Source organism: Mixophyes fleayi, chromosome 6 (genome assembly GCF_038048845.1).
Source record: "Mixophyes fleayi isolate aMixFle1 chromosome 6, aMixFle1.hap1, whole genome shotgun sequence".
NCBI lineage: Eukaryota > Metazoa > Chordata > Amphibia > Anura > Limnodynastidae > Mixophyes > Mixophyes fleayi.
The window spans coordinates 19,984,034-20,011,467 of record NC_134407.1 but is presented as its reverse complement, the minus strand read 5'-3'; the positions used below and the strand labels follow the sequence as shown (position 1 = coordinate 20,011,467).

Here is a 27,434-nt window from a genome sequence, read left to right as displayed (position 1 = left end):
CAAACATAAATATATATATATATATATATATATATATATATATATATACCACTTCTGCTGATATTTCTATATTATAAAGCTACACGTGCCTGGCTTAGTACACAGGCAGGTGTGGTGTTTGCTGCTATACTTTACTAGCTAGCAGTGCTTACAGTTCCACGTTGAGAGTCCCAGCAGGTAACGTGTATGTGCCTGTCAGGGAGAGGGGTGTAGCCACCAGCAATCAGCAGCAGACACTCCCCCCAGCTGTCTGACAAGTCTCTCACCATGCGAGTCTCTCCCTCCCAGTGAGTCCCTGCACCCAGAGAGGCAATATAACTGCCCCCTGTGCTCCCTCCAGGTAACGTTATAGATATACAGCTTATATCATGTTATATAGATGCTTTCTCTAGAATGTAAACGTACAACCTGCTGCACTGTTACCTGTAGTGTCCATGTAGCTCTAGGCCTGGTCTCTGCTTCACCCTCTGAATGGTGTTGTTAGTGTGGGTGACATGGTGACATGAGGTTGTTATGGTGACACCCGGGGATAAGAGGTGTAGTACGGAAGCCCAGAGGCCCTAAAAGACTATTAATAGCGAGCAGAGCCCAGTGGTAACACTATAATGGTTGGGGGGCAGAAGGGAGACATCTTATAGTGTGGTAGTTGGAGAATCATAGGTAATATTTATTGTGTTTGGTGTCTAATGGATGCACATGTGAAATAAAAATAATAGTATATTAACCATTATATCATGGAGTCTGTCCCAAGAGCACTCTGTAATTTGTCCCTAGAGGTCTATGGTGATCTTAGGATGCTCCTGACCTAGTGTGAGGTGGGATAATGTATCCCAAATTCTAAATACATAGAATGATGTGGTACTGAGGTTATTTATTAATATGGGCTTATGTTACATAAGTCTACACAGACTAATGTATTATTAGTATACATTTATTATACTGCTGTATGCATAAACTTCTGCAAATCATATCTGTGATGGTGTTTATCTTGGTTTTTATTTTAAACTGGAGAAGGACAGGGTGCCTGCTAGGGGACGTCATCTCAGGGGAGACAGATTTTTAATTTTTTTTTAATTTTTTTGTCTGCCACGTGTCTTTCTAGGTAGAATTCAGTTATCTTGAGTGATTAGGGAGCTGGTGGTGCTGACTGAATTCCCCCGCCCCTCTCTGTGGTTTATGAACATGGTGTGCAGAAGAGGGCAGGGGTGGTAGCGGAAGAGATACCAGGTAGCTCAGGTGCACATTTTCTGTGTATCAACGGTGGTGGCGTCCATACTTCATATAGACAACATGGGGGTTAGAAGGAGTCCACGGGATAGATATATAGGGCAGAATTCAATTAGCTATGAGGTTCTGCCTCACCTTGCCTCCATGTCCGGCTGCATATGTTGCCGGCCAATGCGCAGAGGCAAACGTAGGCTTTGTAGAGTGGGTTTTCCATGCCACACCACCAGTGAGCATGGCCAGCATGCTTCAGAGCGTGACTATAATTTTAGACAGTGCTTGGCTGCTCTCCAACTCTTCCTATCCCCATCATATACACGGGCAATGCTGCCTGCACTACTGTTAGGGGCACACAGCTCTCCCTTTTCGAGCAGAGCCGTGTGAAACGGGACATACCTCCCAACTGTCCCTACAATCAGGACAAAGTCCTGACTGAGTGTGACAGAACAGTTGACAGACTGTCCTGCTCTCTCCTACCTGTTCTTGCTGCTTTCAATACTTGTTGGGGAGAAATGGCTGTGAACAGTGCAGACAGAAACGATCTGCACACAAGCTGCAAAGTGGCTGGTCCCAGGGCAGGGTCCAGCCACCTCAAGCATACAGTATCCCAGGCTGGGAGGGGGGTTACCAGGCACTAGGAACCCCCCCCCCGGTTTGCCTATGATGCAGTCATAGGAGGTCTGGCAAATTTTAGCCTAGGGAGGGAAAGACTCAACTCGGCAGCCTATTAGGAACATCTTAAAGGAAAATAAATGCAGACGAGCCAGTGACCCAGCCCAAGGTAGCCCACTAAGGGACTAGCCCGGGGGGCAAATGCCCCCCCAGCCTGCCCCTGAATACAGTACAGTACCTCTGCTCCATTTCTCCTCGACTCTCTGTGGGAGGCGAACAAAATGAGTGGAGATTTGAGAAATAAAATCGAGGCGCTGTGTCTTAGGAAACCATATGAGGAAGAAATTTGAGAAAATGTTTATGTGGGATGCAAGTGGCGGTTGTTACGGGGGAGGAAACTAGTACAATTACCGCTGCAAGGCATCATAGTTCTTGTATTAAAACAGAACTATAGAAGCAGTTTGAATCTTGGCTACAGTGAGATGCAATACTAGCTGATGTGGAACAGGTTTCTGTTTATTTAGTACTGAGCAGGACTGTCATTATATTGCACTGTGTCGCTGAACCCTCTGGCTGGCCAGTAAAAAGCAATAACAATAAAATATTCAATTAAGTATAGTATTGAGAAAGCTATATGAGATTTGCAGCAAAACATCACGGCTACATTTTCACTAGACGGTTCTGCCTTTTAGTCCTAGCACAAAAAGAGTTACAAATACAGAAAGACAATATATACCGAATGGGCACTTCACTGGATAGTGAGTCGATTCTGGCCCATGTTTACTCCAATGTGTCCTATAGTTGTAGCAAATGGCTATATTCCATCCAATCGTACATATGCTTGTTTGCTTGTTTATTTATTTAAATTCTTAAAGCAGTAATCACTTGAAAAAATGAAGTGTGGTTTGTTAACATAAATCACTGTGGCAGGCTATAATAAGAATGTTGTTTTTTTTTTAGGCTGCTGTTAATGATTTATAATTCTTCTCCGTGTTATATACTACCATTGCAGTCACATGGTAGATAATGTAGTCAGGGCTGCCCATGGGGGAACATGTGACCTAGCCTCATGACTATTACTGTAACCAATCTGTTATGCCCAGGAAAAATTCAAACAAATTGCTGACGTCCAATCGCGATGCTCCCAAAGCCCATGCATCACGGCCGTGTTGTCTTGGTGCCGGTCATGTGATGTGCATGCCATGCAGCTGCCAGTGCTGGAAAGCCTTGTCATTTCTCAGGAGACAATCACTGCAACATCCCAACACTGATATACAGCTCTGCTGCTTAATATAGTTCCTATGCATTGTTTTTTGTTTTATTTTTTTTCAGTAAAAGTTACAGTACCGCCTATAGCTGATCTTCTGACCTGCAGTAATTGGGAGTTAACTTACCACCCAGCACAGTAAGACTTGCCAACTCTCCCTGAATGTCAGGGAGACTCCCTGAAATAGGGGTGATCTCCCTCATTCACTGAAGAGTCTGGCATTCTCCCTGATGCTGAGCCAGTACAAGACGTGGTTAGCTTCGCCATCTGTGGCATGATGACACTGTTCAGAAATTGTGTCCTATGTTCATGTCCTATGGAGGTGGCCATTTTCATGGAGACCAAGATTTAATCAAAGACTGACAGGTAAGACAGCATGACTTCAGTAATGGAGACAGAAATGTAAAAGACACTTCAGTCTCTAGAGATTCATTAGCTGCTTTTCTTTAATGCATAGGTGCCTACTCTCCCGGAAATGTCCGGGTGATTCTTGCATTTCTGGGAGACCACCGGTTCTCGGGGGGCTAAATGACGCAAATATCACGTCATCTTAGTCCCAACATTGTGACAATCATTTAGGGGCGTGGTCAAAATGATGTGATTTATCAAGCCCCGCCCCCACACCCACCTCTCCTGAGATTTGATCCAAATCTCCATGCTGCTCATTGAGTACATACCATTGAACCTTTGTTTCAAGTTTTGGAAGTAAAGTCCTCTCCCAAGGCAGGGTTGGCCCAGGATCTAAATTTGTCATGGTACCCATATTTCTTATGGGTGACCCTGGATGTAGTGATCATAAAGGTTTTGAAACGCCTACCTGACCTCTGTGTAATGTACAATCCTCCCCCTCCTCTGGCTGAACATGACATGCTGAGAGCTTTGAGCCTGTGTCTCTGTAGCAGAGTGTCTGTCTGGCAGCCATATTTTGTAACCTCCAGAGAGATTTTGAAAAGTAGACAGTCCTTTTTCTTAGCTGTCCTTCTACAACTCATCATGGGATGTTGCTCATATGTTTGTACATGCATACCTGCTTTGAATAGATCTGCTATTGACTGAGCAGCTAAGAACGTGAGAAGGGCAGATTTATCTTCTGCTCGTTCCGTTAGGGATATTTCTGCAAACTAGTGCAAAGGAGAGATGCCGTTTGCAACCAATCAGGTGTGTTCTTTCAGTTTCTAAACTGCACTAGAAAATTGACAGCTAGAATATGATTGGTCACTGTGGACATTAGTTTTCATAAACCTGCCCTGCATGTTTTGTAGTGATTTCCACATACAACATTGTTCTTGCTACTGGGAAATGCTTTTGTCCACATTTCATCACCTGGCAATGCAGCATATGTATTTCTGTGCTGATGTGGACATTGGGTGCATTGCTTTTCTGCTGTGTGGAACCTATGTTATTGTGCAGAACAAGCAGTATTGATGGACCTAAACCTAAAAAAAATTGATATAATGTAGCCAATACACATTGATAAGCATGTATAGGAAAAAATAAGTGAAATGCTTTTAAAAACTGATATGTTCCTGTTAATGTCTCTAGATTGCCACATCTCTCCTTTATGAAAATAAATTCTAGTTACAGCTTTGTTAGAGAGTAGACCGTAAGTGCAGTCAGCCCGACGTTCGCCAGGCAAAACCCAACTATCATAGCGTATCCTTAGGACTTCCCCCTGGGTTCAAGTGGTGGACCAATCGCACCCAAGGTGCACATATCTACCTGGACGGGGCACGATATCCCGATTCCACAGAACCCGCCCATCCTCTGGGCTATACGGAAAGCAACCCACAGGGGCGGTACCTGAACCGAGACTAATAGCCGATTCACTCGAAGAGAGGGGTTCAACGTGCCCTATACCGTAAATGTGCGCCCAAACACCCGCTGGCCATCGACTGAACTGCGTTTTCCGGCCAAAACTCCATCCATCTTCGTGGACAACCATGACCGCATCCAGTTGATACCCATCCTGAACGGTATCCAGCCGATTCCTCGCGATACTCAGGAATCAATGAAGCAGGGGAGGGTGGGTGGTCAACATCCAGATCTGCAAGGCTGAATACAACTCCGCACATCCCACTTATAGCTTCTGCAACCCCTCCCCTATGACACCGGATGGCATATCCAAATAGTTAACTGTTAACACTCCAGAGTATACTCCGTTAAAGATACAGTAAAACTTTTATTATCCTTCGTTCCTATGCAGATCTCAGTTCTTATTCTTCAATTCCTGATCATCTGGAATGTACTCAGTTTTGAAGTGAGAAAGGATGGAACAACAAGTAGCCAATTGGATCATTGGAGTGTTCACAGCCATAGCCAATCGGATCACTGAAATAGTCCGGGCAGCAGGAGATGAGTGCGCTGATTCTGTGGGAGGCAGTGACCTGTTTGGTGATTATGTTAACGTGGAAAGCACTGCAAGAGGCAAGCAAGAAGTTAGAGACAGGGGAAGGTAGAGGGTTTCTTAAGAGATTTCACACATGCAAAAATTATAATACACCAAAAACGATGTCGCTGTAACCCGCTGTTAATTTTATTATCCTTTATTTATAGGGCGCCACAAGATTTCCGCAGCGCCATATAGAATACAAAGAAATACTTGGTTTTTATGTTGTCACCTATACACTGAACAGAGAAGTACTCATTATCACTTTCTCGCCATAGTCCATGAACCAAACTATAACTAATCCTGCCGGCAACTTTGTTGGTATTAACAACTCAATTTAAAAACCCTCAATCTTCCATCCACCAGCCTTAAAATTCAATTTAAAACAGTGACATGGTAATAGAATAGCAGAGGCTTTAATAAATCCCAGCCCATTTACCCATCTAAAACTGCATGTAATATCGGTAAATGTGCTGAAGCTTTTAAGATTTGCAGCAGTGATTGTAAAATGAATGAGATGACTTAAAATATGAAAAAGTCTCAAATCCGGTGCTGGCTCTGTACGAAGCCGTGGCCTCAATCATAGGCAGCATATAATCCGTGCCGGTCTGCTAATGAAAGTGAGGTGCGCTTAGTGACTTGAAGCAGCAGTGATAGTGTCTGACAGCAGTAAGAGCACACTTGCCTACTCTCCTGGAATTTTCTGGAGGCTCCCGAATTTATTGGAGTTCTCCTGGACTTCCGGAGGAGTAGGCAAATCTCCCGGTTTCTTAAAAAAGGCAGAAATTCATAGCATTGAATATCAGGGGAGGGGGGCGGGGCTTAACCGCGTCATTAAGGCTTTTATAGTGCCCCCTCCTACCCCTGTCACATGACCTGATCTCTAGGATCTCCCAGAAGACAGTCACAAAGTTGGCAAGTATGGGTAAGAGGAGTCTTGCCACACCAGTTCTGGAACCCTCTGGGCACGCTTGAGCTGGCATGCCAGATTCTAATTAAAAAAAATAAAAATAATATTAAAATTAAAAATAAAAAAAAATATATTTTATTTTAATATTAAAGCATTATTGCTGGGGATAGTTACCGCTGACGATAATTTTTACGAGCTGAGGGCTTTGGTAAATAGGGAAAAGCCCTAAATCAGGCCTGTCCAACCTGTGGCCCTCCAGGTGTTGTGAAACTACAAGTCCCAGCATGCCCTTCCAGCTATCAACTGGTTGTCTACCGGCAAAGCATGCTGGGGCTTGTAGTTTCACAACACCTGGAGGGCTGCAGGTTGGACAGGCCTGCCCTAAATGCTGCAAAAAACAGGATATAGGGCTTATATCCCTTCATTTGTTTTTTATAAACAAGTCGGAACTACAGTTTGGTATCGGTGGGGAAAAAAATAGGTAGCAAATGATACAAAGAAAGGGTATGAAAATGTTACCTTTTCTAATTGATAATTGTCACTCCAAAATTTTTAGACACAAAAAAAAATTGTCCGTGTTACTGTAAAAAGTAAAGAGCCCTGTGCACTATTACTGATATTACGGCAATAGTGGCTATAAATACCATTAATACGGTTATTTCACCGCTTGCCAACTCTGTGCTAAAATTACCGTATTAATGGTAATAGACTTAGATCGGAGAACAGATCAGGTGATAGAGGGTAGGAGGGGGCGTGATGATGTAATTACTTCACTATAGCCCCGCCCCTAAAATAAAATACAGAAATTCAAGGTATTGAATAGCGGGGGGGGGGTGTGTGTCTTATTGATGCGATTAAGCCCCGCCCCCCGCTGTTCAATGCCGTGAATTTCCGCATTTTACAGGATCTGGGAGGTTTGCCTACTCTTCGGGGAGTGAGGGAGGACTCCTCGAAATTCGGGAGCCTCCCGGAAGTCCGGTAGAGTGGCCAAGTATGGCACTTGGCGCGACGACGTGTGGGGGGCGAATTGAATTCCCCCAAAGTACTGACAGGGAAATACTAACTAGCACCCAATCCTAATCTGACATTCATGACTCCCATCTGAGTTTACCTGCAGCTTAATTTACATTTTTAGAACAATCCTTTCTGCTGGCGTCTGCTATTAAAAGCTGGGTCCCCCTAGTACTGGTATGTATGATGACCACCAGTTTTGTCTTTTGTTTTTTGTTTTTTTTATCTGCAATCCAAAGGTAAACCGGAGGTTTTATCTTGTTTTTTTGTTTTGCTTCCATGGTGGGCTTATTTTCCAGTGTGATATCTTACTTCCCCCCTCTTACTGGTGACATGGGTGCATTATCTTGTGGACAATTATGTAAATGCTGCCACAATGTTTCACAATGCAAGCAAGTGTATAAGTGTAATGTAATATACATTCTCTGCTCTAGGGGGGAGATTGGACCTTTGTATAAAACTAGTGCGGATCAGAAACTCTATAGACCTGTTGCTGATTTTTATGCTGCTGGTCCTGTGTTATATTGACAGACAGCTGGCTGCTGCTAATTGCCATTGAGATTGTTGTTATCTGGAGAACAATTCAACAAACACATTGACATCTGTTTAGAACTGGGTTCATTGCCCGTCCCTTTTAAATTGACCTTTCACTCTGTAGAATCCAAATTGCCTCTGAGATAGATTAGATAAAGAGGTTGGAGACTGTGAATTGCAAAAGGCTGCAGTGTGTGTATGTGTACTGGCCTTTGCATCTGTGAACAGGTAAGACCTAAACTCCGCTAAAAAGGCATAACAATGATATCTTAAAAGTCAGAATAAACTCATGTTTATACTTAGCTGGGGATTTCCCATTTGCTGTTTTATGTGCCGTTTGTATTGTATTATGTGTGAGAGGCCATAGATTACAATGAAAACCTGGCTTGTATGTAGTAATCAATATTAATATACACTCCTCACCTGACGTCATTGTGCCACGTACCATTGTCTGTGACAAAGGTCCCGATGGGGGAAGCATGGTGGCTCAGTGGTTAGCACTTCTGTCTCACAGCACTGGGGTCATGAGTTCAATTCCCGACCATGGTCTTATCTGTGCAGAGTTTGTATGTTCTCCTCCTGTGTTTGCGTGGGTTTCCTCCGGGTGCTCCGGTTTCCTCCCACACACTAAAAACATACTGGTAGGTTAATTGGCTGCTATTAAAATTGTCCTGTGTGTGTGTGTGTGTGTGTGTTAGAGAATTTAGACTGTAAGTCCCAATGGGGCAGTGACTGATGTGAGTGAGTTCTCTGTACAGCACTGTGGAATTAGTGGCGCTATATAAATAGATGATGATGATCAGGGTTGTAGGGCTGTCCAGCCTACATCGGGACAGTTGAGGATGTATGGGTGTGTGATCTATTTCCAAGTGTCTGCTCTTGCTGTAACATGTGTAAAATCATACTTTAAGGAACTCTGTGTCTTCTCTTCACGATGACATGCTTTTATTCTGTGCTGCACATGTACAGGAACATACAACCTCTGTGTATTTGGGTATATTTTCCTCTGAGGGCGGTGTTATAACAATGCATAGAAATAAATGTTTAGTTTGCTGTGTATCTAGCTCATTAGTTGCTGACTGTGTGACTCTGCCCTCCGGTAGGACAGGTCACGTGACAGGGGTAGGAGGGGGCGTGGTGACGTGTTTGCATCACCATAGCCACGCCCCCACTATAAAATTCCCAAATTCACCGCATTGAATAGTGGGGGCGGGACTTAATGACACAATTAAGCCCCGCCTCTGATATTCAATGCCGCGAATGTTGCCATTTTTTAGGATCCGGGAGGGTTGCCCAGGGCCATCTTTTCCATTGGGCACGAGGGGCAGCTGCCCGGGGGCCCCACGGGCAAGGGGGCCCCATAGGCACAGCTCTTAATGAGAATAAATAATCCTGCAAAAGAAAAAAACCTGCAAAAAAAACCTACAAGGGTCACTGAGCAAGTACATCTATCTATCTCTATCTCTATATATCTATAGCTATATCTAGGGGCCCCGGTGCACTGCTTTGACCGGGGGCCCATAATGTTGTTAAGATGGCCCTGGGGTTGCCTACTCTTTCGGGAGTCCAGGAGGACTCCCCGAAATTCGTGAGCCTCCCGGGAATTCCGGGAGAGTAGACGAGTATGATCAAGCTGCTGTGCTTAGGATGATTCTGTTCATTGTAATCTTCCCGTGTGTTCCCACACAACACTTAGCCAGGCTTTATCACATAGAAAAGGTTTAAAAGGGAGTTTAAGCAAAACTGCTCCTTAGGAGGCTACTGATACTATCTAAAGCTGATTTTTTTTTTTTATTATATGCATTTATATTTAACTCAATTATGTATTATAATTATAGCTCATTAGACTGCTGCTTATAGATTAAATCTAGGTACACGCTACAGGTTATTCACCCGATTATTGTGACAATCACATGCCACATATAGCTCGCTATACAGGAAATAGTTTACAAAACTGGTTTACTTGAATACAGTTTCTGTAGCATTGTTCTATCCTTTTATTAAATAGCTAGGTTCATGCGCTCTTTGTGTATATACTCCTGTATAGGTCACTGATGTCTGTGAAATCTGAGGCCTTTCTTTTAGTTTATACTGAAGTATGCAGTGAACATGAACATTCTTGTCAACCGTTCTCAAGAGCTGGAACACACGTTATTTAATTCTTTCTTTTTTTTTTTTTTTTTAATTCTAGTTTTGATGATCTTTGACATGGCAGATGTGATGTAGCGACCAGTAAGGCATGGCTCCGTCAGACCCTTTTCACTTCCCCTAGTGCATGGTAAGTTCTATTGTTTTGGGGATTAGATCACCACATGACCGTCTCCACAATCACAATGACCTCACTGCTGTTGCTTTGTACTCATAGTCAATCAGGATCCAGACACGTGTACGAGAGGGCCGGGCCTTCTCATTCTTTGCTTAATCATTCTCCACACAACAGCAGTTAGGACACAGTGCAATGAGAACTGTTGGAAAGTGATTTTTAAAAAGTGTATTTGTAGCAGAAATGTCCTTATTACACAACACTAACCTGCTTGTAACCTGGCTTTGTTGACAGCGTGGAGCAATCTCCGTTCTTCAGTTGTGAAATCGGATGGTGCAACCTTGTTGGATAAGATTTGAAGTGTCTGGATTCATGGGAAATCTCCTACCCTCTCTCCGGTAATGGCTTTTCTGCCTGGGACTCCAGAACAAGCCGACGATTTGCTATCTGTGTCCCCGGGAAAGGACTGTTTCTTCGATGCGTCCGACTCCAGCGACGTTGACGAAGGGCTGCTCGACGACTTGGAGCTAAACCCGTTTGACGGTTTGCCGTATTCGTCGCGGTTTTACCAACTCCTGAAACAGAGGGAAGACCTTCCTGTTTGGAAAACCAAATATGTCTTTCTGGAGAGTCTACTACAGAACCAGATTGTGGTGGTGTCAGGGGGGGCAAAGTGCGGAAAGAGTTCTCAAGTAAGTAGTCCAGTTTAAATGAGTGTCTCTCTGTACAAAGCTATTTTGTGCAACCTTGTTTATTGCACTATGTTATTGTTGTTATTTTTATTGTTAAAAAGTGGTTACATATTTTATTTTATATATATTACATATTTTGTAACTCATCATTAAGAGAGGTGGTGGTTAGATACACTGATCAGAAGCACTTGTAGTCAGTTCTTTAAATCCAGTAGCTTACTGTGCAACTGGGCATAGTGAAGTGCTTGGGCCTTTCAAGGCTGTTGCCACCATTAGGTGAAAGTAGAAGGCCGACTAGTGCACCAAAGTTTAGGAGGCGCCTAAAAGGCCAAGTGAGTGACCTTATGCCACTGATTCAGTGTTTGTAACGTCCCTGTGGTGTCCCCACACTGAGCGCTGGTCGCTGACGCAAAGTGGCAGCTCCTTTCCTGTGCAGCCGCTAATGCTGCATATCTGTGATAGGCGCGGGAGTGTGGCGCTGGTATGTGATGTTACAACCCAACGCCACACACCCAGTGAGAGGAGCAAAAGATGCCGCCTTCCACCTGCTAAGGCAGTGGATTCCAAACTTTTCAGTTCAAGGCATCCTTAGGGTCTCCATAATTTTTTGAAGGCACCCCTAAGCCAAAATAATTACCAATTAGTCCTCCGCCTTGCTTACCTGGACGAGGCACCCCTGTGAGATCGGCGAGGCACCCCAGGGAGCCTAGGCGCACAGTTTGGGAACTACTGTGCTAAGATAAGAACCAGTGGGGGGGGGGGGGACTACTGCCTAGGGTGCCCACAGAGCACCCACCAACTCTATGGCCTTGCGTGTATTGATTGGCTCTTCTGTTGGACCTCAAAATATTTTGTCAAATTAAAAATTGTTCTAGACTTCACATAGTTTAAGGCCAGCTGAATAGTAAAAAAAAAAAGGAAGAGTTCCCTGGTCTGTTTAGTGTGTGTTTTTGTTTATTTGTTTGTTAAAGTGAGTATTTTGTTGTACTTCTGTGGTTAATATGACCGTCATGCGCTCCTCTATCTTTCCTTTGCCCCTGCCGCTGTATAGGGATGAGGAGGTAACCTGTTAGTTTAAGGGGACTCTTGCAATAAATAAACCAAACAATGTTAAAGATACCCTGTAAATGTTGACATTAAAAGATACATTTGCGTTTTATTTAGGGTTCATACTTCTTTTCCATATATGCAAGTGAGCATCGCTGCAGAACGTCTCCTACTCAGGCCAATCCAGCTATCTGATCTGACCACTTTGCGGCTGCATCTGTCAGATGTAGCCATATTCTGAAAGATCAGATCAGATTGACAGATCTATTGGTTAGCCAAATAGCCTACGTGCGCATTTAGGTAATGGACCACATATGAGTGGAGATGCCGTCATTGTCCGTTCAGATTTACCAGCCATCCCAGCCAACAAATGATCTCGAGCAAATGTTGACCGGGATCAGCAATTTTTTTGGGTCCAGGTAAAGGCTGCAGATAAAACTATTAAATTGACTATCAAAATTTGCAACCTGTCTGGGTATCACCTGTCAACCAGCAGCGTTGTTATGACGGACATCTCTGGGGTTTGCATTGGGTGTCCAGCCAAATACAGCGTTTCATATACATGTTCTGTGTCCAGTGACCTTGTGTTGGCCAGATATCTGAATATGCATTTTCGAAATCCATCAATCGCTTGTTTCCTCAAGCTGGTGCCGCTAATTGCTGGCCGTGGGGAAGGAATGTCTACAAGGTTAGGAATTAACATAATTCTCTTTTCAGCGTTTATGCCTTTTAACTATTTCTACAATTGGTGCTCATATGACCGCCACTTCCTATTGGTTGCATGATGCTTTCCAAGTGGTGGGAGTATTTGAAAGTGCACAGCAAGGGAGAAAGCTCTATTGTATCAGAAATGAGCCGCTAGCATCATGTAGATTGTGTCCCACACAAGAAGTTGTTAGCTTTGTTCCTTATACACTGAGGTCTGTGGAACCCAATGTCTTACTGTAACAGTGGTGACATACAGGGAACTGTCTCCAAAGGGAAACATAAGAGGAAGTATGTCTAACTAACAGGGGTGTTCCACTCACGTCACCCTGTGCACCTTCATGCAATCAGTTACTACAGAACAGCCAGTGCCCCGCGGGGGGGAGAGGCGAGGTTGGTGCCAGCTGAAATTGAGGTTCTCGTCTTGCCTCATGTACAATCCCATATAAAGATAGTCAACATACCATTTGTTATTTACGCAACACTTCATGAAATACCTGAAGTGAAATTAAAGATTTCCAAAATGTCCTCTTACACTTTTTAGAAAGTTGAGCAGTTAGGAGGGAGATGGCTTTCTATCTTGCATCACTCTGTAAGTATCATTAATTTATACAGCGCCAGTAATTAAGCAGCGCTGTACAGAGAACGCACTCACATCAGTCCCTGCCCATTTGGAGCTTACAGTCTAAATTTCCGCACACGCACACACACACACACCAATTTTGATAGCAGCCAATTAACCTACAGAGCAGTTCTGTAGAAACCTATGTGAACTGGTGGATTGATGCACGTTTCGGCAGTGTTGCCGTACAAGCTAACTGACACGATGTGCTTTGCAGTTGGAGCTTTTTTTTTTTCTTCTTTTGTTATACGATCAAGTGCCTTTAAATGTCTCTAAAAAGGGGGGAGGAAATTTTCAATGCCATTTATCTTTCCAACAAAGCTGCTGTGGAAAGTCAGAGTAATATTGAAAAGTGTGTATGCATCATATTTGCAGCCATTCTTCTCCTCCCCTCCAGGAGAATATATATATAAATATCCTGGTTCATCACGGCGCATATTCTGAGCGCAACCCGCGTTCAGTATTCTACGCACGTATTTAGGCTTTCCGTACCCACCAATTCAGCAAGACACTTCTCTCAGTATACTTGCGCTGCTGATTTTGGGTGTAGGTCTGCTCTTCTCTACTACACAAGATGCTGCAGGATACGTCCAATACTAATGTGGATTATAAATTCGCAAAAGAACGCACAGGAAAATTAATTCAATATTTTTTTTGTCATCTGTTAGTAATAAAGGCATTAATGATAAAACTTTTCCCCAGCCCCCCATGAAATAGATTTATTAGAATGTTGTTAATGTCTACTGAACATAAAATACATTTTTTTCAGTTGCTCGTGATTGCAAAGACATGTTATATCATGCATACAACACTGTCATCACTTCTGATTGGGACTTAAACTAGCCTTTAGACACTCAGAGCTGAATTCGGACTTGACTGCATGCACTTGCGTTATCATGCCCCTACTGTACATTGATTATTGCAAAACGCCCATTCCTGCCCAGTTCACTCCCCGAAATCATAGGCTGTAGTAGGTGTCCTTTGCGTACGAACAATGCGGCTGACAGGGCTGCGTTGATGGCTGCATCTCTGTTCTGGACATGCGCAGGGTGATTGTGCTGACCATACGCTCAAAATTGGCAGATGCGTAGAGTGCATAGGATCAATGTCTTTTTTGTGTGTGTGTGTATGTATATATATATATATATATATATATATATATAATTGCGACAGAAAAACAAGTAGGGCGCCCCAATGTGTAATATCAAAAATATGGTGGGGGAAGATGTAATAACTGCGTACCGTAAAGATGTAATCAAGAAGTAAAAGATCATATGGAGGTTTCCTCTTCAGAGGTAGTCCCTCTCAGTCTCCATAAGACATAGCGACAATGTAGAAAAAACAGAACAAAAAGTAACATAGTGCAGTATTGTTATATATAAAACTGCACCAAAAACCAGAGATAGTCCTCCACCAGGAGACAGAGTGCTAAAACAGGTAGTAAACCCAAAGGTGACTAATGTAGCACACAGGTGCAACATGCAACCCTAGGAAAAATAAAAACTGCGTACCAGATAGTCACAAGACCATGAGCTTTCTTAGACCATATATATAAGATCAGGCAATTCCTCTGTCACAACCTCATCCAGTGGCGGTAATGAACAAGATTGAACAAAAAAGAATGCAATGTAAAAATATAGTCAATTTATTCAAATTGAATAGCACAGTAGTAACTCACATGAGGTAACCACAATAGCGCTGGTAGATGTCATCGCTATATATTTATATATTATAATTGTAACACCCCCCTAGTGGTGTTTTAGTTAAACCTGTACTTCTGTGAATTCAGGAGGGGTCACCTAGAGGGTAAGCTAATAGTTTATGAAAAGTTACATAAACAGGTTACCATGGGGATAACCCAGCCCAGCCTGGAGACTGAGGGAGAGGAAGGAGGGGCTGTCAGCAAGGGGGAAAGGATATAGAGGGAGAGAGAGAGAGAGAGAGGGGACACAGAAGAGGAGAGTTGTAGCTGGGGACCTGGGGTGGAAGCTCCCAGGCTCCCCCAGCATTGCCTGGCTGTCTGAGCGTGGTGACTGCGCCAGGGCAAGGAATGTGTGCCCTGGATGAAGGGGAGAACTCCATGCACTAAAGATAACCCAAGAGAGAGGGGGACACTTCGCATGGAAGAGGCCCTGGAGTGAGGGCTGCTACAAGAGGCCTGGTAGCTGTAGTGTCAGATCCTGAGGCTGAGAGTACACAGAGTGACGTGTCAGAGCACAGGAGACATTATCCCCGCAGAGGAGGGATGAGCTGCAGTTGAGAGGTACACAGAGTGTGTCAGAGCTGCATGGAGGAGAAGCTGCCTGCCTATTAGCATCCATGCATGTGCCCCTGCAGAAAGGGTGATCTGCAGTGAGTATGGAGTGCAAGAGACATGTAAATTATGTTATTTAACATCTGGATAACATTAAGAACTGTGCAGGAGGAGTGATAAGATATTTGCAACCATATTCGTATTTCTCATTAAGAACTGTGCTGGAGAGAGTAAGGAGATGTATATATTCTGCAACCATTATGATTATCGTGCTGGAGGAAGAGTGTAAATAAAGGTTCAGTTTGTTATAGAGATGGTCTGGCGCCCAAATTATTGTGACTTCTATTACACTGCACCAAAGTGACATTACCTGTGTCCCACTAACTACAGAGAAACACCTGCATGTGCAGGGACCCCCTGATCATTTACACCCATGCCCATCAGCTAGCCAGGGTTTGAGAAGGAGGTGCACTGTGTACCCTTTGCACCCCACACTACACACAGTGACAGGGGGTTACATAATGGCGCCCAACGTGGGGCTCGAGCACAACAGATGGAGAAAGTGCTTGCAGGACACAGGGACTGAGTGCAGTGTGCCCAGCCGGAGTAACACCCTTGGGACACCATGTCTGACCGTCTCTAGGTGCCCAGGAGACCAAGGGTAATGAGGAGAAGGTGAAGCAAGCTGTTTGCTGAGTAGTTCTGTCCGGGACAGTATATGGAGCAGCAGTGTGCTTGTTGCTGAGACTTGTAGTGCCACTTAACCCAGCTGAGTGGGAAGCAAAAGAAGAAAAGGTTCAACGTGTGAGGTGTAATTATAATGCAGTCTGTATATTGCCTTTCCTGAGGATTTGGGGAAGCAAAGAGAGGCAGATTGTGCAAGTGACGTCTGTATATTGCCCTTCCGGAGGATTAGGGGGAGCAAAGAAAGGCAGATCGTCCACGTTGGAGAGAAAGGGGGGAAGGCAACCCCGCTGGTCAAATGCCACCCCTGCATATATTGCTGAGATGTGACTTGGGGGAGATGTATTTGTTGGGAGGGGCCCACGAGAGCCACCTGTCTCTTTTTGACCCAGGAGGGGGGAGACATGGGCAGGCATGGGCAGGTGCTACATTGCTTTGGCATAAAGCCATATTTAAATGTACATTGAAAGAAAACAGGACACCTGTGACTCACATGTTTACATCCATTGGGGGTGTTGTGGGGTATGCAATGTGAAATGTGTTTTATATTGATACTGCCATTGTATTGCTATGTATGTATTCACTTTACACTGTGATTTTTCATGCAATAGTGATGTAGAAGAGTTTACATGTGTGTGGTCATATGTGAGTTAGGTGTGAGTGAGATTAGCTAGGCAGCCCCATTAGGTGTAGTTTGGGGTGCCCAGCTAATCGGGGGAGAATGTAACACCCCCCTAGTGGTGTTTTAGTTAAACCTGTACTTCTGTGAATTCAGGAGGGGTCACCTAGAGGGTAAGCTAATAGTTTATGAAAAGTTACATAAACAGGTTACCATGGGGATAACCCAGCCCAGCCTGGAGACTGAGGGAGAGGAAGGAGGGGCTGTCAGCAAGGGGGAAAGGATATAGAGGGAGAGAGAGAGAGAGAGAGGGGACACAGAAGAGGAGAGTTGTAGCTGGGGACCTGGGGTGGAAGCTCCCAGGCTCCCCCAGCATTGCCTGGCTGTCTGAGCATGGTGACTGAGCCAGGGCAAGGAATGTGTGCCCTGGATGAGGGGGAGAACTCCATGCACTAAAGATAACCCAAGAGAGAGGGGGACACTTCGCATGGAAGAGGCCCTGGAGTGAGGGCTGCTACAAGAGGCCTGGTAGCTGTAGTGTCAGATCCTGAGGCTGAGAGTACACAGAGTGACGTGTCAGAGCACAGGAGACATTATCCCCGCAGAGGAGGGATGAGCTGCAGTTGAGAGGTACACAGAGTGTGTCAGAGCTGCATGGAGGAGAGGCTGCCTGCCTATTAGCATCCATGCATGTGCCCCTGCAGAAAGGGTGATCTGCAGTGAGTATGGAGTGCAAGAGACATGTAAATTATGTTATTTAACATCTGGATAACATTAAGAACTGTGCAGGAGGAGTGATAAGATATTTGCAACCATATTCGTATTTCTCATTAAGAACTGTGCTGGAGAGAGTAAGGAGATGTATATATTCTGCAACCATTATGATTATCGTGCTGGAGGAAGAGTGTAAATAAAGGTTCAGTTTGTTATAGAGATGGTCTGGCGCCCAAATTATTGTGACTTCTATTACACTGCACCAAAGTGACATTACCTGTGTCCCACTAACTACAGAGAAACACCTGCATGTGCAGGGACCCCCTGATCATTTACACCCATGCCCATCAGCTAGCCAGGGTTTGAGAAGGAGGTGCACTGTGTACCCTTTGCACCCCACACTACACACAGTGACAGGGGGTTACATAATAATTTTTTTTTTCATTATAGTCATGTGTAATAACTATTCTCTTTTGTATGCATATCTGTAGTTGAATACTTTTGATGTATTACCAGTGTAATTCCTGTATTCACCATTCACCAGCACACGTTACCACCTTGGCCTGTCGATCTCCACAGGAGATCTGTTGTCACCTGCAGTGATGTGATTCCTGCAGATCCAATTACTTGTATGATACCATGTTATATTAGAAGTGCATTTCTACTGCCCTTATTCTCTGTTAAACCTTTGAATGGCTGGAGAGATCTATGGGCTTATTGGCACAGCACTCTCCTATGTGCAATTTGATATCCCTCCAGCATGATAGTGATTCTGGGGTCATTTACTCAGTAGAGGTTGCTCCTCTGTCTTTTCCAAACTAAACAAATTTAGGAATAGTATGCCCTTAGTGCTGAATTTTTAGCTGCTTTTTGGGGGTCATTAATCTTATTAGACTCCTACCTATGGCAGAGGTGGTCAAACCTATTATGACCTCCATTGTTGTTGCTACAAACTGTACAGGAATAGGAAGCTCTGCGCTTTTACCAGTACAATCTATTTCTATTTAACGCATGAGAAATACGTTGTTCCTCCTTCTAAAATCTGCATTAATATGCAGTGGTGAGAACCATTGACCCCTATTCCTCCTATTCTTAATGCGCTTATTAATGAGCTTTTCACATACTAACAGCAGATAGGTGTGAACGGGTCCTCTATCTAGCAGAATAAACACAGATCTTATATTGGGTTAACTATTCCTTCTTCTGTGCCTCTCCCACACATGGCTACAGCACAGGATTGGTAACACATTTGCAGGCTGTGAGTACAGTGCTCTGTGCCGGTGTAAGAGAGGTTTCTCTGTATGAGAGAGAGCTGTACTCTGCAGCATGTCTTACCTGCTCAGCATGAGGTGACATCTTCTATCACTACAGTAGGAACGCTGCACAGCAGCTGCTGCAATCATACTGTCATTTCCTCTTTCATGGGATTACATGGCAGTAGTTACACCTTCCTGAGTTTATGGAACTAACAGCATCTGTGCCACCCACTGACAGTCTTTCTGTATGTCTGGAATTAAATTTTGGATACAGATTACCCAATAAATGTTAAAGGCTCTGTAAACCTCAAATGCCAACTGATCAAACAAAAGCTTCAAATTAACAAACTTTATGTAGTTTCATGATAATGTGAATAGATGGATTTATGAGATATATAGATATCTATCATCACCATTTATTTATATAGCGCCACTAATTCCGCAGCGCTATACAGAGAATTCACTCACATCAGTCCCTGCCCCATTTGGCTTACATTCCCTAACACACACGTCAATTTGTTAGCAGCCAATTAACCTACCAGTATGTTTGTGGAGTGTGGGAGGAAACCGGAGCAACCGGAGGAAATCTACGCAAACATGGGGAGAACATACAAACTACACACAGATAAGACCATGGTCGGGAATTGAACTCATGACCCCAGTGCTGAGAGGCAGAAGTGTTATTAGGCGTGTACTGCCTCAAGTCTGTTTATTGATAGTTCTTTATGTATCGCTTACATATTACACTGCACTTTACAGATATGTATATAATTTACATCCGACCCTGCCAGAGTGGAGCTTACAATCTACATTTCTTACCTCATGGACTCGCACATTGGTTAATTGGATTCTGACAAAAATGAACCCTATAGTAAGTTTTTGGAATGTGGGAGCAAACCGGAGGAAATCCGCATAAACACAGGGAGAACATACAAACTCCACACAGATTGCGCCCGGGTTGGAATTGAACCCATGACCCCAGCGCTATGAGGCAGCAAAGCTAACCGCTAACACGTGTATGTGTGTGTGTATATATATATATATATATATATGAGTAATGCTGGTCCCACACAGTACAATTTGGAATGTAACAGTTCAGTTTCACCAGATTGCAATGGAAATTGGCTGCTAATGCCCTTTATTATTATTATCGTAGATTTGTAAGGCTTCGCAGCGCCATACAGTAGGGAAAGCAGGACATATGTAATACAGGGACATTCAATGCAGACAAAATAAATGCAGACATGAAAACAAAGGGTATGGAGGACCCTGCTCATTAGAGAACTTACATTCTAAGTGGAAGAGGGCACAGCTGAAACAAGAGGAGCGAGTGTGGCTCAGAGTGGAGATTGGGACAGATGTGAGGGTGCATTAGTGTGAATAGTGTTGACTATAAGGTCAACTCTAAAAAGGAGATGGTTTTTCAAAGAGTATCTAAAGATTTGCTGTGGAAAAGTCTGAATGAGTGTGGTAGGGAATTCCATAAGTGAGGAGCAGCACGGGAGAAGTCTTGGTGGGAGTGAGAGGTGGTTATCAGACGAGAGGCGCAGGTCAGAGGTGGATCTAAGAGGGTGGGAGGGAGATTGTTTTTATATGAGATTTGGTATGTATGAAGGGGTGTTGTTGATGAGGGCTTTTTAGGTTAATGTGAGTAATTTGAATTGGATTCTGAAGGACGCAGGGAGCCAGTGTAGGGATTTGCAAAGTGGTGCAGCAGATGTGGAGCGGTGAGAGAGGAAGATCAGTCTTGCAGCAGCATTTAGGGTAGATTGAAGTGTGGATACATGGGAGTCAGGAATGCCAGATAGCAGGAGGTTGCAATAGACAAGACGGGAGATGAGAGAATGGATAAGCGTTTAGGTAGCATGTTGAGTAAAAAAAATAGCGTATTCTGACAATGTTTTTACTCTTTTAAAATTGATAGGCGATGACCCCCCCCTGGCCATATGTGCGGAGGTATTCGGCCAACCTGATTTTCCACGTGTGTACCCAAACTTAATTGATGGGTCTGTTTGGTGGTCAGGCTAAAGGGTCAAATCTTTATAGGGCCCCATTGGTGCGTTCGCCCAGCGAGCGCACTGTCAATCATGATATATAAGTTTGATTCTCAAAAACAATGTGTAAATCTGTACAATTTGTCTTACTGTGTATGGTCTACATTGGTTACATAGGATGGACATGTAAAAGGCCTTTAACTTCTATTTTTGTTAGTGATGGAAATGTACATGTGTGAAAAGACAGTTTGTATCATTCACAAATATGTATTAAGTTCTGCTTTGGCATCTTAGTGGGTGGGTACCTTCAGTGCACTTACAGAATGTTCAGATGGCTATTGCCATCAGCTTATTTGTTTGTGATATACTGTATATAACTATTTTGAACAGGTTCCAGGAACTTGTACATATGTGTACGTTAATATTTCCAGCAGCAGCTTTTAATATAGGTTGTGGTCTCTCAAAATGGTGTTTTTAATCAAATTATATCTTTTGTTTTACTTATAAATTGATCTGCCCTTATATTTACATGGATTGCACTATCCCAGCCAATAGGAATTGTTGATCATTTGCATAAACATTACGTGCTTCCTTGCATGTCCCGAAAAGTATTTAGAAATCTCTGAGGCCGCTAAAACGATAGTATTATAAAATGAAGATGTTTGCGTCATTGTTGTTACTGGCTTGAGGCTTTTATTTCACTGTTTATGCTTTTATATTGGTATTGGACAATAATCAGCCATATGGTAATACCTCTTCATTGTAATTCATAGCAATTCTGCAAGATTCTTTGTGTGTACTGCGAACTGTAAAAGGAATATGGAATGAGATCGTGTCGAAATAAAACTTTGTTGTTTGAAACATGTTTTTGTTTAACTGTGTGAGTTTAGAGTGTTTCTGTTTCTTAAGCTGGGTACACACTACAGAATTTTCCACAATTCACCAACTTTTTATGCCGATCGATTTTTACATCCGATCGATGGTCCGATCGCTCGGTCCATGGACTGCATACCCACTAGCCTTATTTTAGACGATAAAGGGAAGAGCGGCTGTCCCGTTAGCGACTTTTTACAGCCGTTTTGTCGTGAGCAATAATTTTAATTTCGTACACACTGCAGCATCATTTGCGGAGCATGTAACAATATACCAAAGACATTAGCATAAAGGGGCAGAGCTTTCACTATAGTTAACACCCAAAGCCGCATAAAACGAGAAGGCAACACTGTCTCTTCATTCTTTCCTATAAAATAGAAGTTTACATAAAATTTAGAAAAATCATTTAACTGGTAAAGTGCAATGCAATAATTATTCCCTAATAATAAAATCCCTTTGTATGTAATGGAATGCTCCATTCTCTGCGGGCATCATCGCTGATTGGTCCACAGCAGAAACGAACGCCCATGTCTGAGTGTATAAAATGACAGGAGCCTGTCTGGCGCCGAGGAGCGTGAGAAGATGGCGAGTGAGTAGAAGGTGTCAGAGGGGGTTGCGGGTGAGGAGAAGGTGTCAGCGGGGGTTGCGGTGAGGAGAAGGTGTCAGTGGGGGTTGCTGGTGAGGAGAAGGTGTCAGCGGGGGTTGCTGGTGAGGAGAAGGTGTCAGCGGGGGTTGCTGGTGAGAAGAAGGTGTCAGTGGGGGTTGCGGGTGAGGAGAAGGTGTCAGTGGGGGTTGCTGGTGAGGAGAAGGTGTCAGCGGGGGTTGCGGGTGAGGAGAAGGTGTCAGTGGGGGTTGCGGGTGAGGAGAAGGTGTCAGTGGGGGTTGCTGGTGAGGAGAAGGTGTCAGTGGGGGTTGCGGGTGAGGAGAAGGTGTCAGTGGGGGTTGCGGGTGAGGAGAAGGTGTCAGCGGGGGTTGCGGGTGAGGAGAAGGTGTCAGTGGGGGTTGCGGGTGAGGAGAAGGTGTCAGTGGGGGTTGCTGGTGAGGAGAAGGTGTCAGTGGGGGTTGCGTTGAGGAGAAGGTGTCAGCGGGGGTTGCGGTGAGGAGAAGGTGTCAGCGGGGGTTGCGGGTGAGGAGAAGGTGTCAGCGGGGGTTGCGGGTGAGGAGAAGGTGTCAGCGGGGGTTGCGGGTGAGGAGAAGGTGTCAGCGGGGGTTGCGGGTGAGGAGAAGGTGTCAGCGGGGGTTGCGGGTGAGGAGAAGGTGTCAGCGGGGGTTGCGGGTGAGGAGAAGGTGTCAGCGGGGGTTGCTGGTGAGGAGAAGGTGTCAGCGGGGGTTGCGGGTGAGGAGAAGGTGTCAGCGGGGGTTGCGGTTGAGGAGAAGGTGTCAGTGGGGGTTGCTGGTGAGGAGAAGGTGTCAGCGGGGGTTGCGGTGAGGAGAAGGTGTCAGCGGGGGTTGCGGGTGAGGAGAAGGTGTCAGCGGTTGCAGCAATGGAGACGGAGACTGAGTCAGAGATGGTGCTGGAAGGGCCAAAAAATGTTGAAAAAGTTAAGGTGGGGGATGGAGATGCTCAAGAAGAGCAAAGAGCAAATCCAATGTGCCCAAGAGAGGTGGAGATGATGGTTAAAGTACTAGACCAGTATGACTACGACAAGGTCAGAAGCACATGTAGTGTACCTGTTTGAAGAACTATATTTCAATCTAGTTTCACATGAAGCAATCTAAATGCCTATGTAACATACACAGACACTAGATACTAAGCAGTTGATAGACTGAAGTTTAGTTTAGTACACAAATTGGCTGCTTCCATAGTGTGCCCACTCGTTGGCTTCAGGGAGATCCCGGGGGAGGTGGGCGTGCGGGGCGGGGTTTGACCAATTTCATAATTTTGGCCACACCCCCTAAACGATTGTCACAATTTGGGCCAATTACAGCAGGGTGCGGGGCTAAGATTATGCAATTTTGCGTCATTAAGCCCCGCCCCCGTCACTTATCTATTGCGGGGGTGAGAACCAGGAGGTTGCCCTCCTGGTTCAACTATGTGTTAAAGAAAAGCAGCTAATGAATCTCTAGAGACTGAAGTGTCTTTTACATTTCTGTCTCCATTACTGAAGTCATGTTGTCTTACCTGTCAGTCTTTGATTAAATCTTGGTCTCCATGAAAATGGCCACCTCCATAGGCATCAATACATGGACATAGGACACAATTTCTGAACGGTGTCATCATGCCACATATGGTGAAGCCAACCACGTCTTGTACTGGCTCAGCATCAGGGAGAATGCCAGACTCTTCAGGTTGTGAGGGAGATCACCCCTATTTCAGGGAGTCTCACTGATATTCAGGGAGAGATGGCAAGTATGATGAAGACTAGTACCTGAATATTTGTCTCCGATATGTAAAAGTAAGCAGAATGATGCTCTTCCTATTAAAGATATTGTTGGATATATATTGTTCAGTCTTCCAAGACTGACTAATATAACGACAAATACTAATAACAGAACACTGGAATGAACATTGCTTACTTGCCACCTTTTGAAGATCACCCCTCCTGGGATGAGGCGTCCACACCCCTGCAGCATCATGGGGGCGTGACCACATGAAACTCTTCATTAGGCCCCGCTCCTCTGCCAAACTATACCAAATTTGGCCTATTATAGCAAGGGGTGGGGGCAGTATGACTGATTTAATCCCGCCCTCACCAACAAAGTGGGCAGGATGCGGGAGGTTGCCCTGCTCTCCCGGGAGTCCGTGAGAATTCCCAAAAGTTTAGGAGTCTCCTGGGGACATTCCTGGAGAGTAGGCAACTATGGAACATTGTATTCAGGACTTTTTTTTTTTTTTTTTTTTTTTTTTTTTTTTATAAAAATCTCCTAATGATTCTAACTTAAGTTTTTTTAGTGCAGCATAGAAAATGAAAGCAGGCACCTGATTGGATGCTGTCTCTTCCTCTTGTCCCCTTGTGTGTGTTACTGATCAAATAAATTAAGTTGACCTATAGTGACTTTTACACAGCATGTAATAAATTGCATCTTGTTGGTAGCTTTCCTTTAAATATCCCATAGCAGTCTTGAATTTGCAATGAGTGACTGTACAGTAGAGTCGCTCTCTGTTGATACCTCTCTGGTGTTTGCTGAGCGAGTGTGGATGAAACAAAAGTATTTGCACGGTCTCTGTTTATATTTGCACAGTGTGACTTGCTAAGCGACAATTTAGAAGGCCGGAAACGGAACTATATCTGTCTGCACAAAGTCTATCAGCTCAATAGGATAAGGGGACTTTACTGGGACATGAGGCACTAGCTTGTAGTGAGTTTATAGGTTCCATCATCATGGCTACAGGCTGAGCGATGGCTGATGTCCCTCACCTGTGAATTTCCCATTCATGAACTATAGCGCTGCCAAGGTTAATAGTGATTATACCAAGCACCCCCACGCTTTTTTTCTATTTTTTTTTTTTTCTTTTTGTATCAGTATTTTTTTTAACTAGTATTTTTTTTTTTTTGTATATTAGACAGCCGGTGGGTTCTCTTATTGCCCCCTTAATGCCGCCAATGTAACTGTCGCAGTTTTAAGCGTCGACTTGCATTTTCTGCTGCCGCTATTTATCCCAGGGACGTCAGAAATCATGAATAGAATACGGTGCTCAGAAAGTAGTCAGTCACCTTTTAAAGCTATTTCGTAGGTAAAACTCCACTTTTGTGACTCCAGCTGAAGTTTTCTGAAAGACGTCCAATAAAATATGTCCTTGTTTTTAAATGCTGGTGTGTTTCTTGCAGTTTATATCCCCTCCGTCCTTCATATCCTGGTTTTGTGGTATAAAGCTCCTGACGTGTGTCTAGACATGACATCCCTCCCAAGCTCCCTTCAGTTTAGACCTGTCACCTTCTTAGTTGTGTACTTTGCCCCCCCCAGGTCTCGGTGAGAGCGTATTCCTGCGTTCATGTCTGTCTGTTCTCTGACCATGTAATATATTCCTGGCCCAGCCATCTGTTGTGACCTGCCAGTGAATATTCCTTTATTTCCCTGTTCAGTTGTCACCGGCCAGTCATTTAGAATGGAACAATTGTTGTAGGAAGATGCTGTTTAACCCTGGTGCAGCTGGGGGGGGGGGGGGGTCTTGACGTTATATTGTACATATCTCTTTTCCTTCACTTTGCAGATTCCTCAGTGGTGCGCGGAGTTCTGCCTGTCCGTTCACAATCGGCACGGGACGGTGGTGTGCACCCAGGTGCAGAAACAGACTGCCGTTTGGCTCGCCATGAGAGTGGCGGATGAAATGGATGTCAACATCGGACATGAAGTCGGTTATGTTGTGCCTTTTGAGAACTGTTGTACAAACGAGACAATCTTAAGGTTCGTGCACTGCTTCCATTTAATCCCTCTGATCTTGTACAGCTGTCAGTTCATACTGCCCAGAAAAGCTGGACGGGGAAAAAGCTTTACGGTCAGCAAATCACTGAGACAGAACGGCAAGAGTCAATGATGGGCGCACTGAGAAAAGTGTGTCCAATCTATCAAACAGGATACTCAGGAGCCAATGTAAACATTGCAGCAATTAGCAATAACAGATCTGTAAAAATGTATTCTGGCTCTTTATGATATATGGGAAAATTGACTTTTAAAACAAGATATTGCCATAAAATGCTAATGCACTCCACATCCACATTTTATTAATTCCTAGATCAGTATCGGCATAAAGTATATAAAATGTAATATGTCATTGTAGTGTATTAGCATCTTGTTCCCCTCTGCTATATATTTGAATACAGTATATGTAATCATCATCACTTTCCAAATTCCATAGAAGAGTGGGCTCGGTTTTCAGAAAACCGAGCCCATCTGAACTTAGGGGATCCGAGTAGGCTTACGAGCAGGCTCTGTACTTTTGCGCGTCCTCAGATCTGAATCGAGGCAAAACGTCATCGTTGTGTTGTTGGATCTCGCGGGTTTTGGATTCCATAAGTACCTCCCTCCCCAGGAGATCCAGCACCATTGCTCACACAGAAACAGGGGTAGCAGTGTTCTTGTCACTCTCCAGTGACATTGCTCACACAGAAACAGGGGTAGCCGTGTTCTTGTCACTCTCCAGTCTCCAGTGACATTGCTCACACAGAAACAGGGGTAGCAGTGTTCTTGTCACTCTCCAGTCTCCAGTGACATTGCTCACACAGAAACGGGTAGCAGTGTTCTTGTCACTCTCCAGTCTCCAGTTCCCTTGCTCAGAGCCATTGCTCATACAGAAACAGGAGGGGTAGCAGTGTTCTTGTCACTTGACAAAAATTTAATGTTATTGAGGTTAGTAATAATGTCGGAACAAACAAAAAGTAAAATTATGGGAATTTTAGAAAAAAAAAAAAAATAGGGAACCGAAACACAAACTTAATCCAGATCCAAAACCAAAACACAGGGGCCAGTGAACATCATCTCTAAGTCCGTGGTACCCCATGTACTGGTCAATTTATTGCAGATTTGGTGCAAATGAGCAACAGCTGTCCCAGTGACATCCGTCCCATGTGGGACCAGCTTGTCACTGTAGTATTCAGCATTTTGGTAAGGAGAGCATTAAGGTAGAACTAAAGCTTGATTCATACAAGCAATTTATTCATTCTTATTAATAAAACGCACACAATCCTCCCCCAGCACACTGCAGTGAACCAGTAAAAGAGCTTCTATTCTGTTTGTACAGAAAATGCAGAAGTCTTATAATATATGATCCACCCCGTCACGATGCTCCAGCTATCGAGTGCTCCTAACGCTAAACAGCGGAAGCCCC

The 27,434-nt window shown here is 44.2% G+C and overlaps 2 protein-coding genes across 8 annotated transcripts in view; one reads left to right on the top strand and one right to left on the bottom strand.

Moving 5' to 3' along the window:
- Positions 1-548, bottom strand: part of FANK1 (fibronectin type III and ankyrin repeat domains 1) — a 97,033-nt gene extending 96,485 nt beyond the window's left edge. For 2 of the 3 annotated variants that reach the window (XM_075215992.1, XM_075215990.1), the window contains exon 1: positions 424-548. In XM_075215992.1, coding sequence (XP_075072093.1) covers positions 424-436 — 13 coding nt within the window. In that variant the 5' untranslated portion in view covers positions 437-548. The remainder of the gene's footprint in view (positions 1-423) is intronic. The other variant, XM_075215991.1, reaches the window with a different exon arrangement.
- DHX32 (DEAH-box helicase 32 (putative)) overlaps positions 188-27,434 on the top strand; it is a 60,868-nt gene continuing 33,621 nt past the window's right edge. The window contains exons 1-4 of one of the 5 annotated variants that reach the window (XM_075215988.1): positions 224-340; positions 10,136-10,222; positions 10,502-10,899; positions 25,821-26,014. In XM_075215988.1, coding sequence (XP_075072089.1) covers positions 10,609-10,899; positions 25,821-26,014 — 485 coding nt within the window. In that variant the 5' untranslated portion in view covers positions 224-340; positions 10,136-10,222; positions 10,502-10,608. Of the gene's footprint in view, positions 341-3,400; positions 3,470-10,135; positions 10,223-10,501; positions 10,900-25,820; positions 26,015-27,434 lie in introns of those variants that run through there. The other 4 variants (XM_075215985.1, XM_075215986.1, XM_075215987.1 and 1 more) reach the window with 4 other exon arrangements.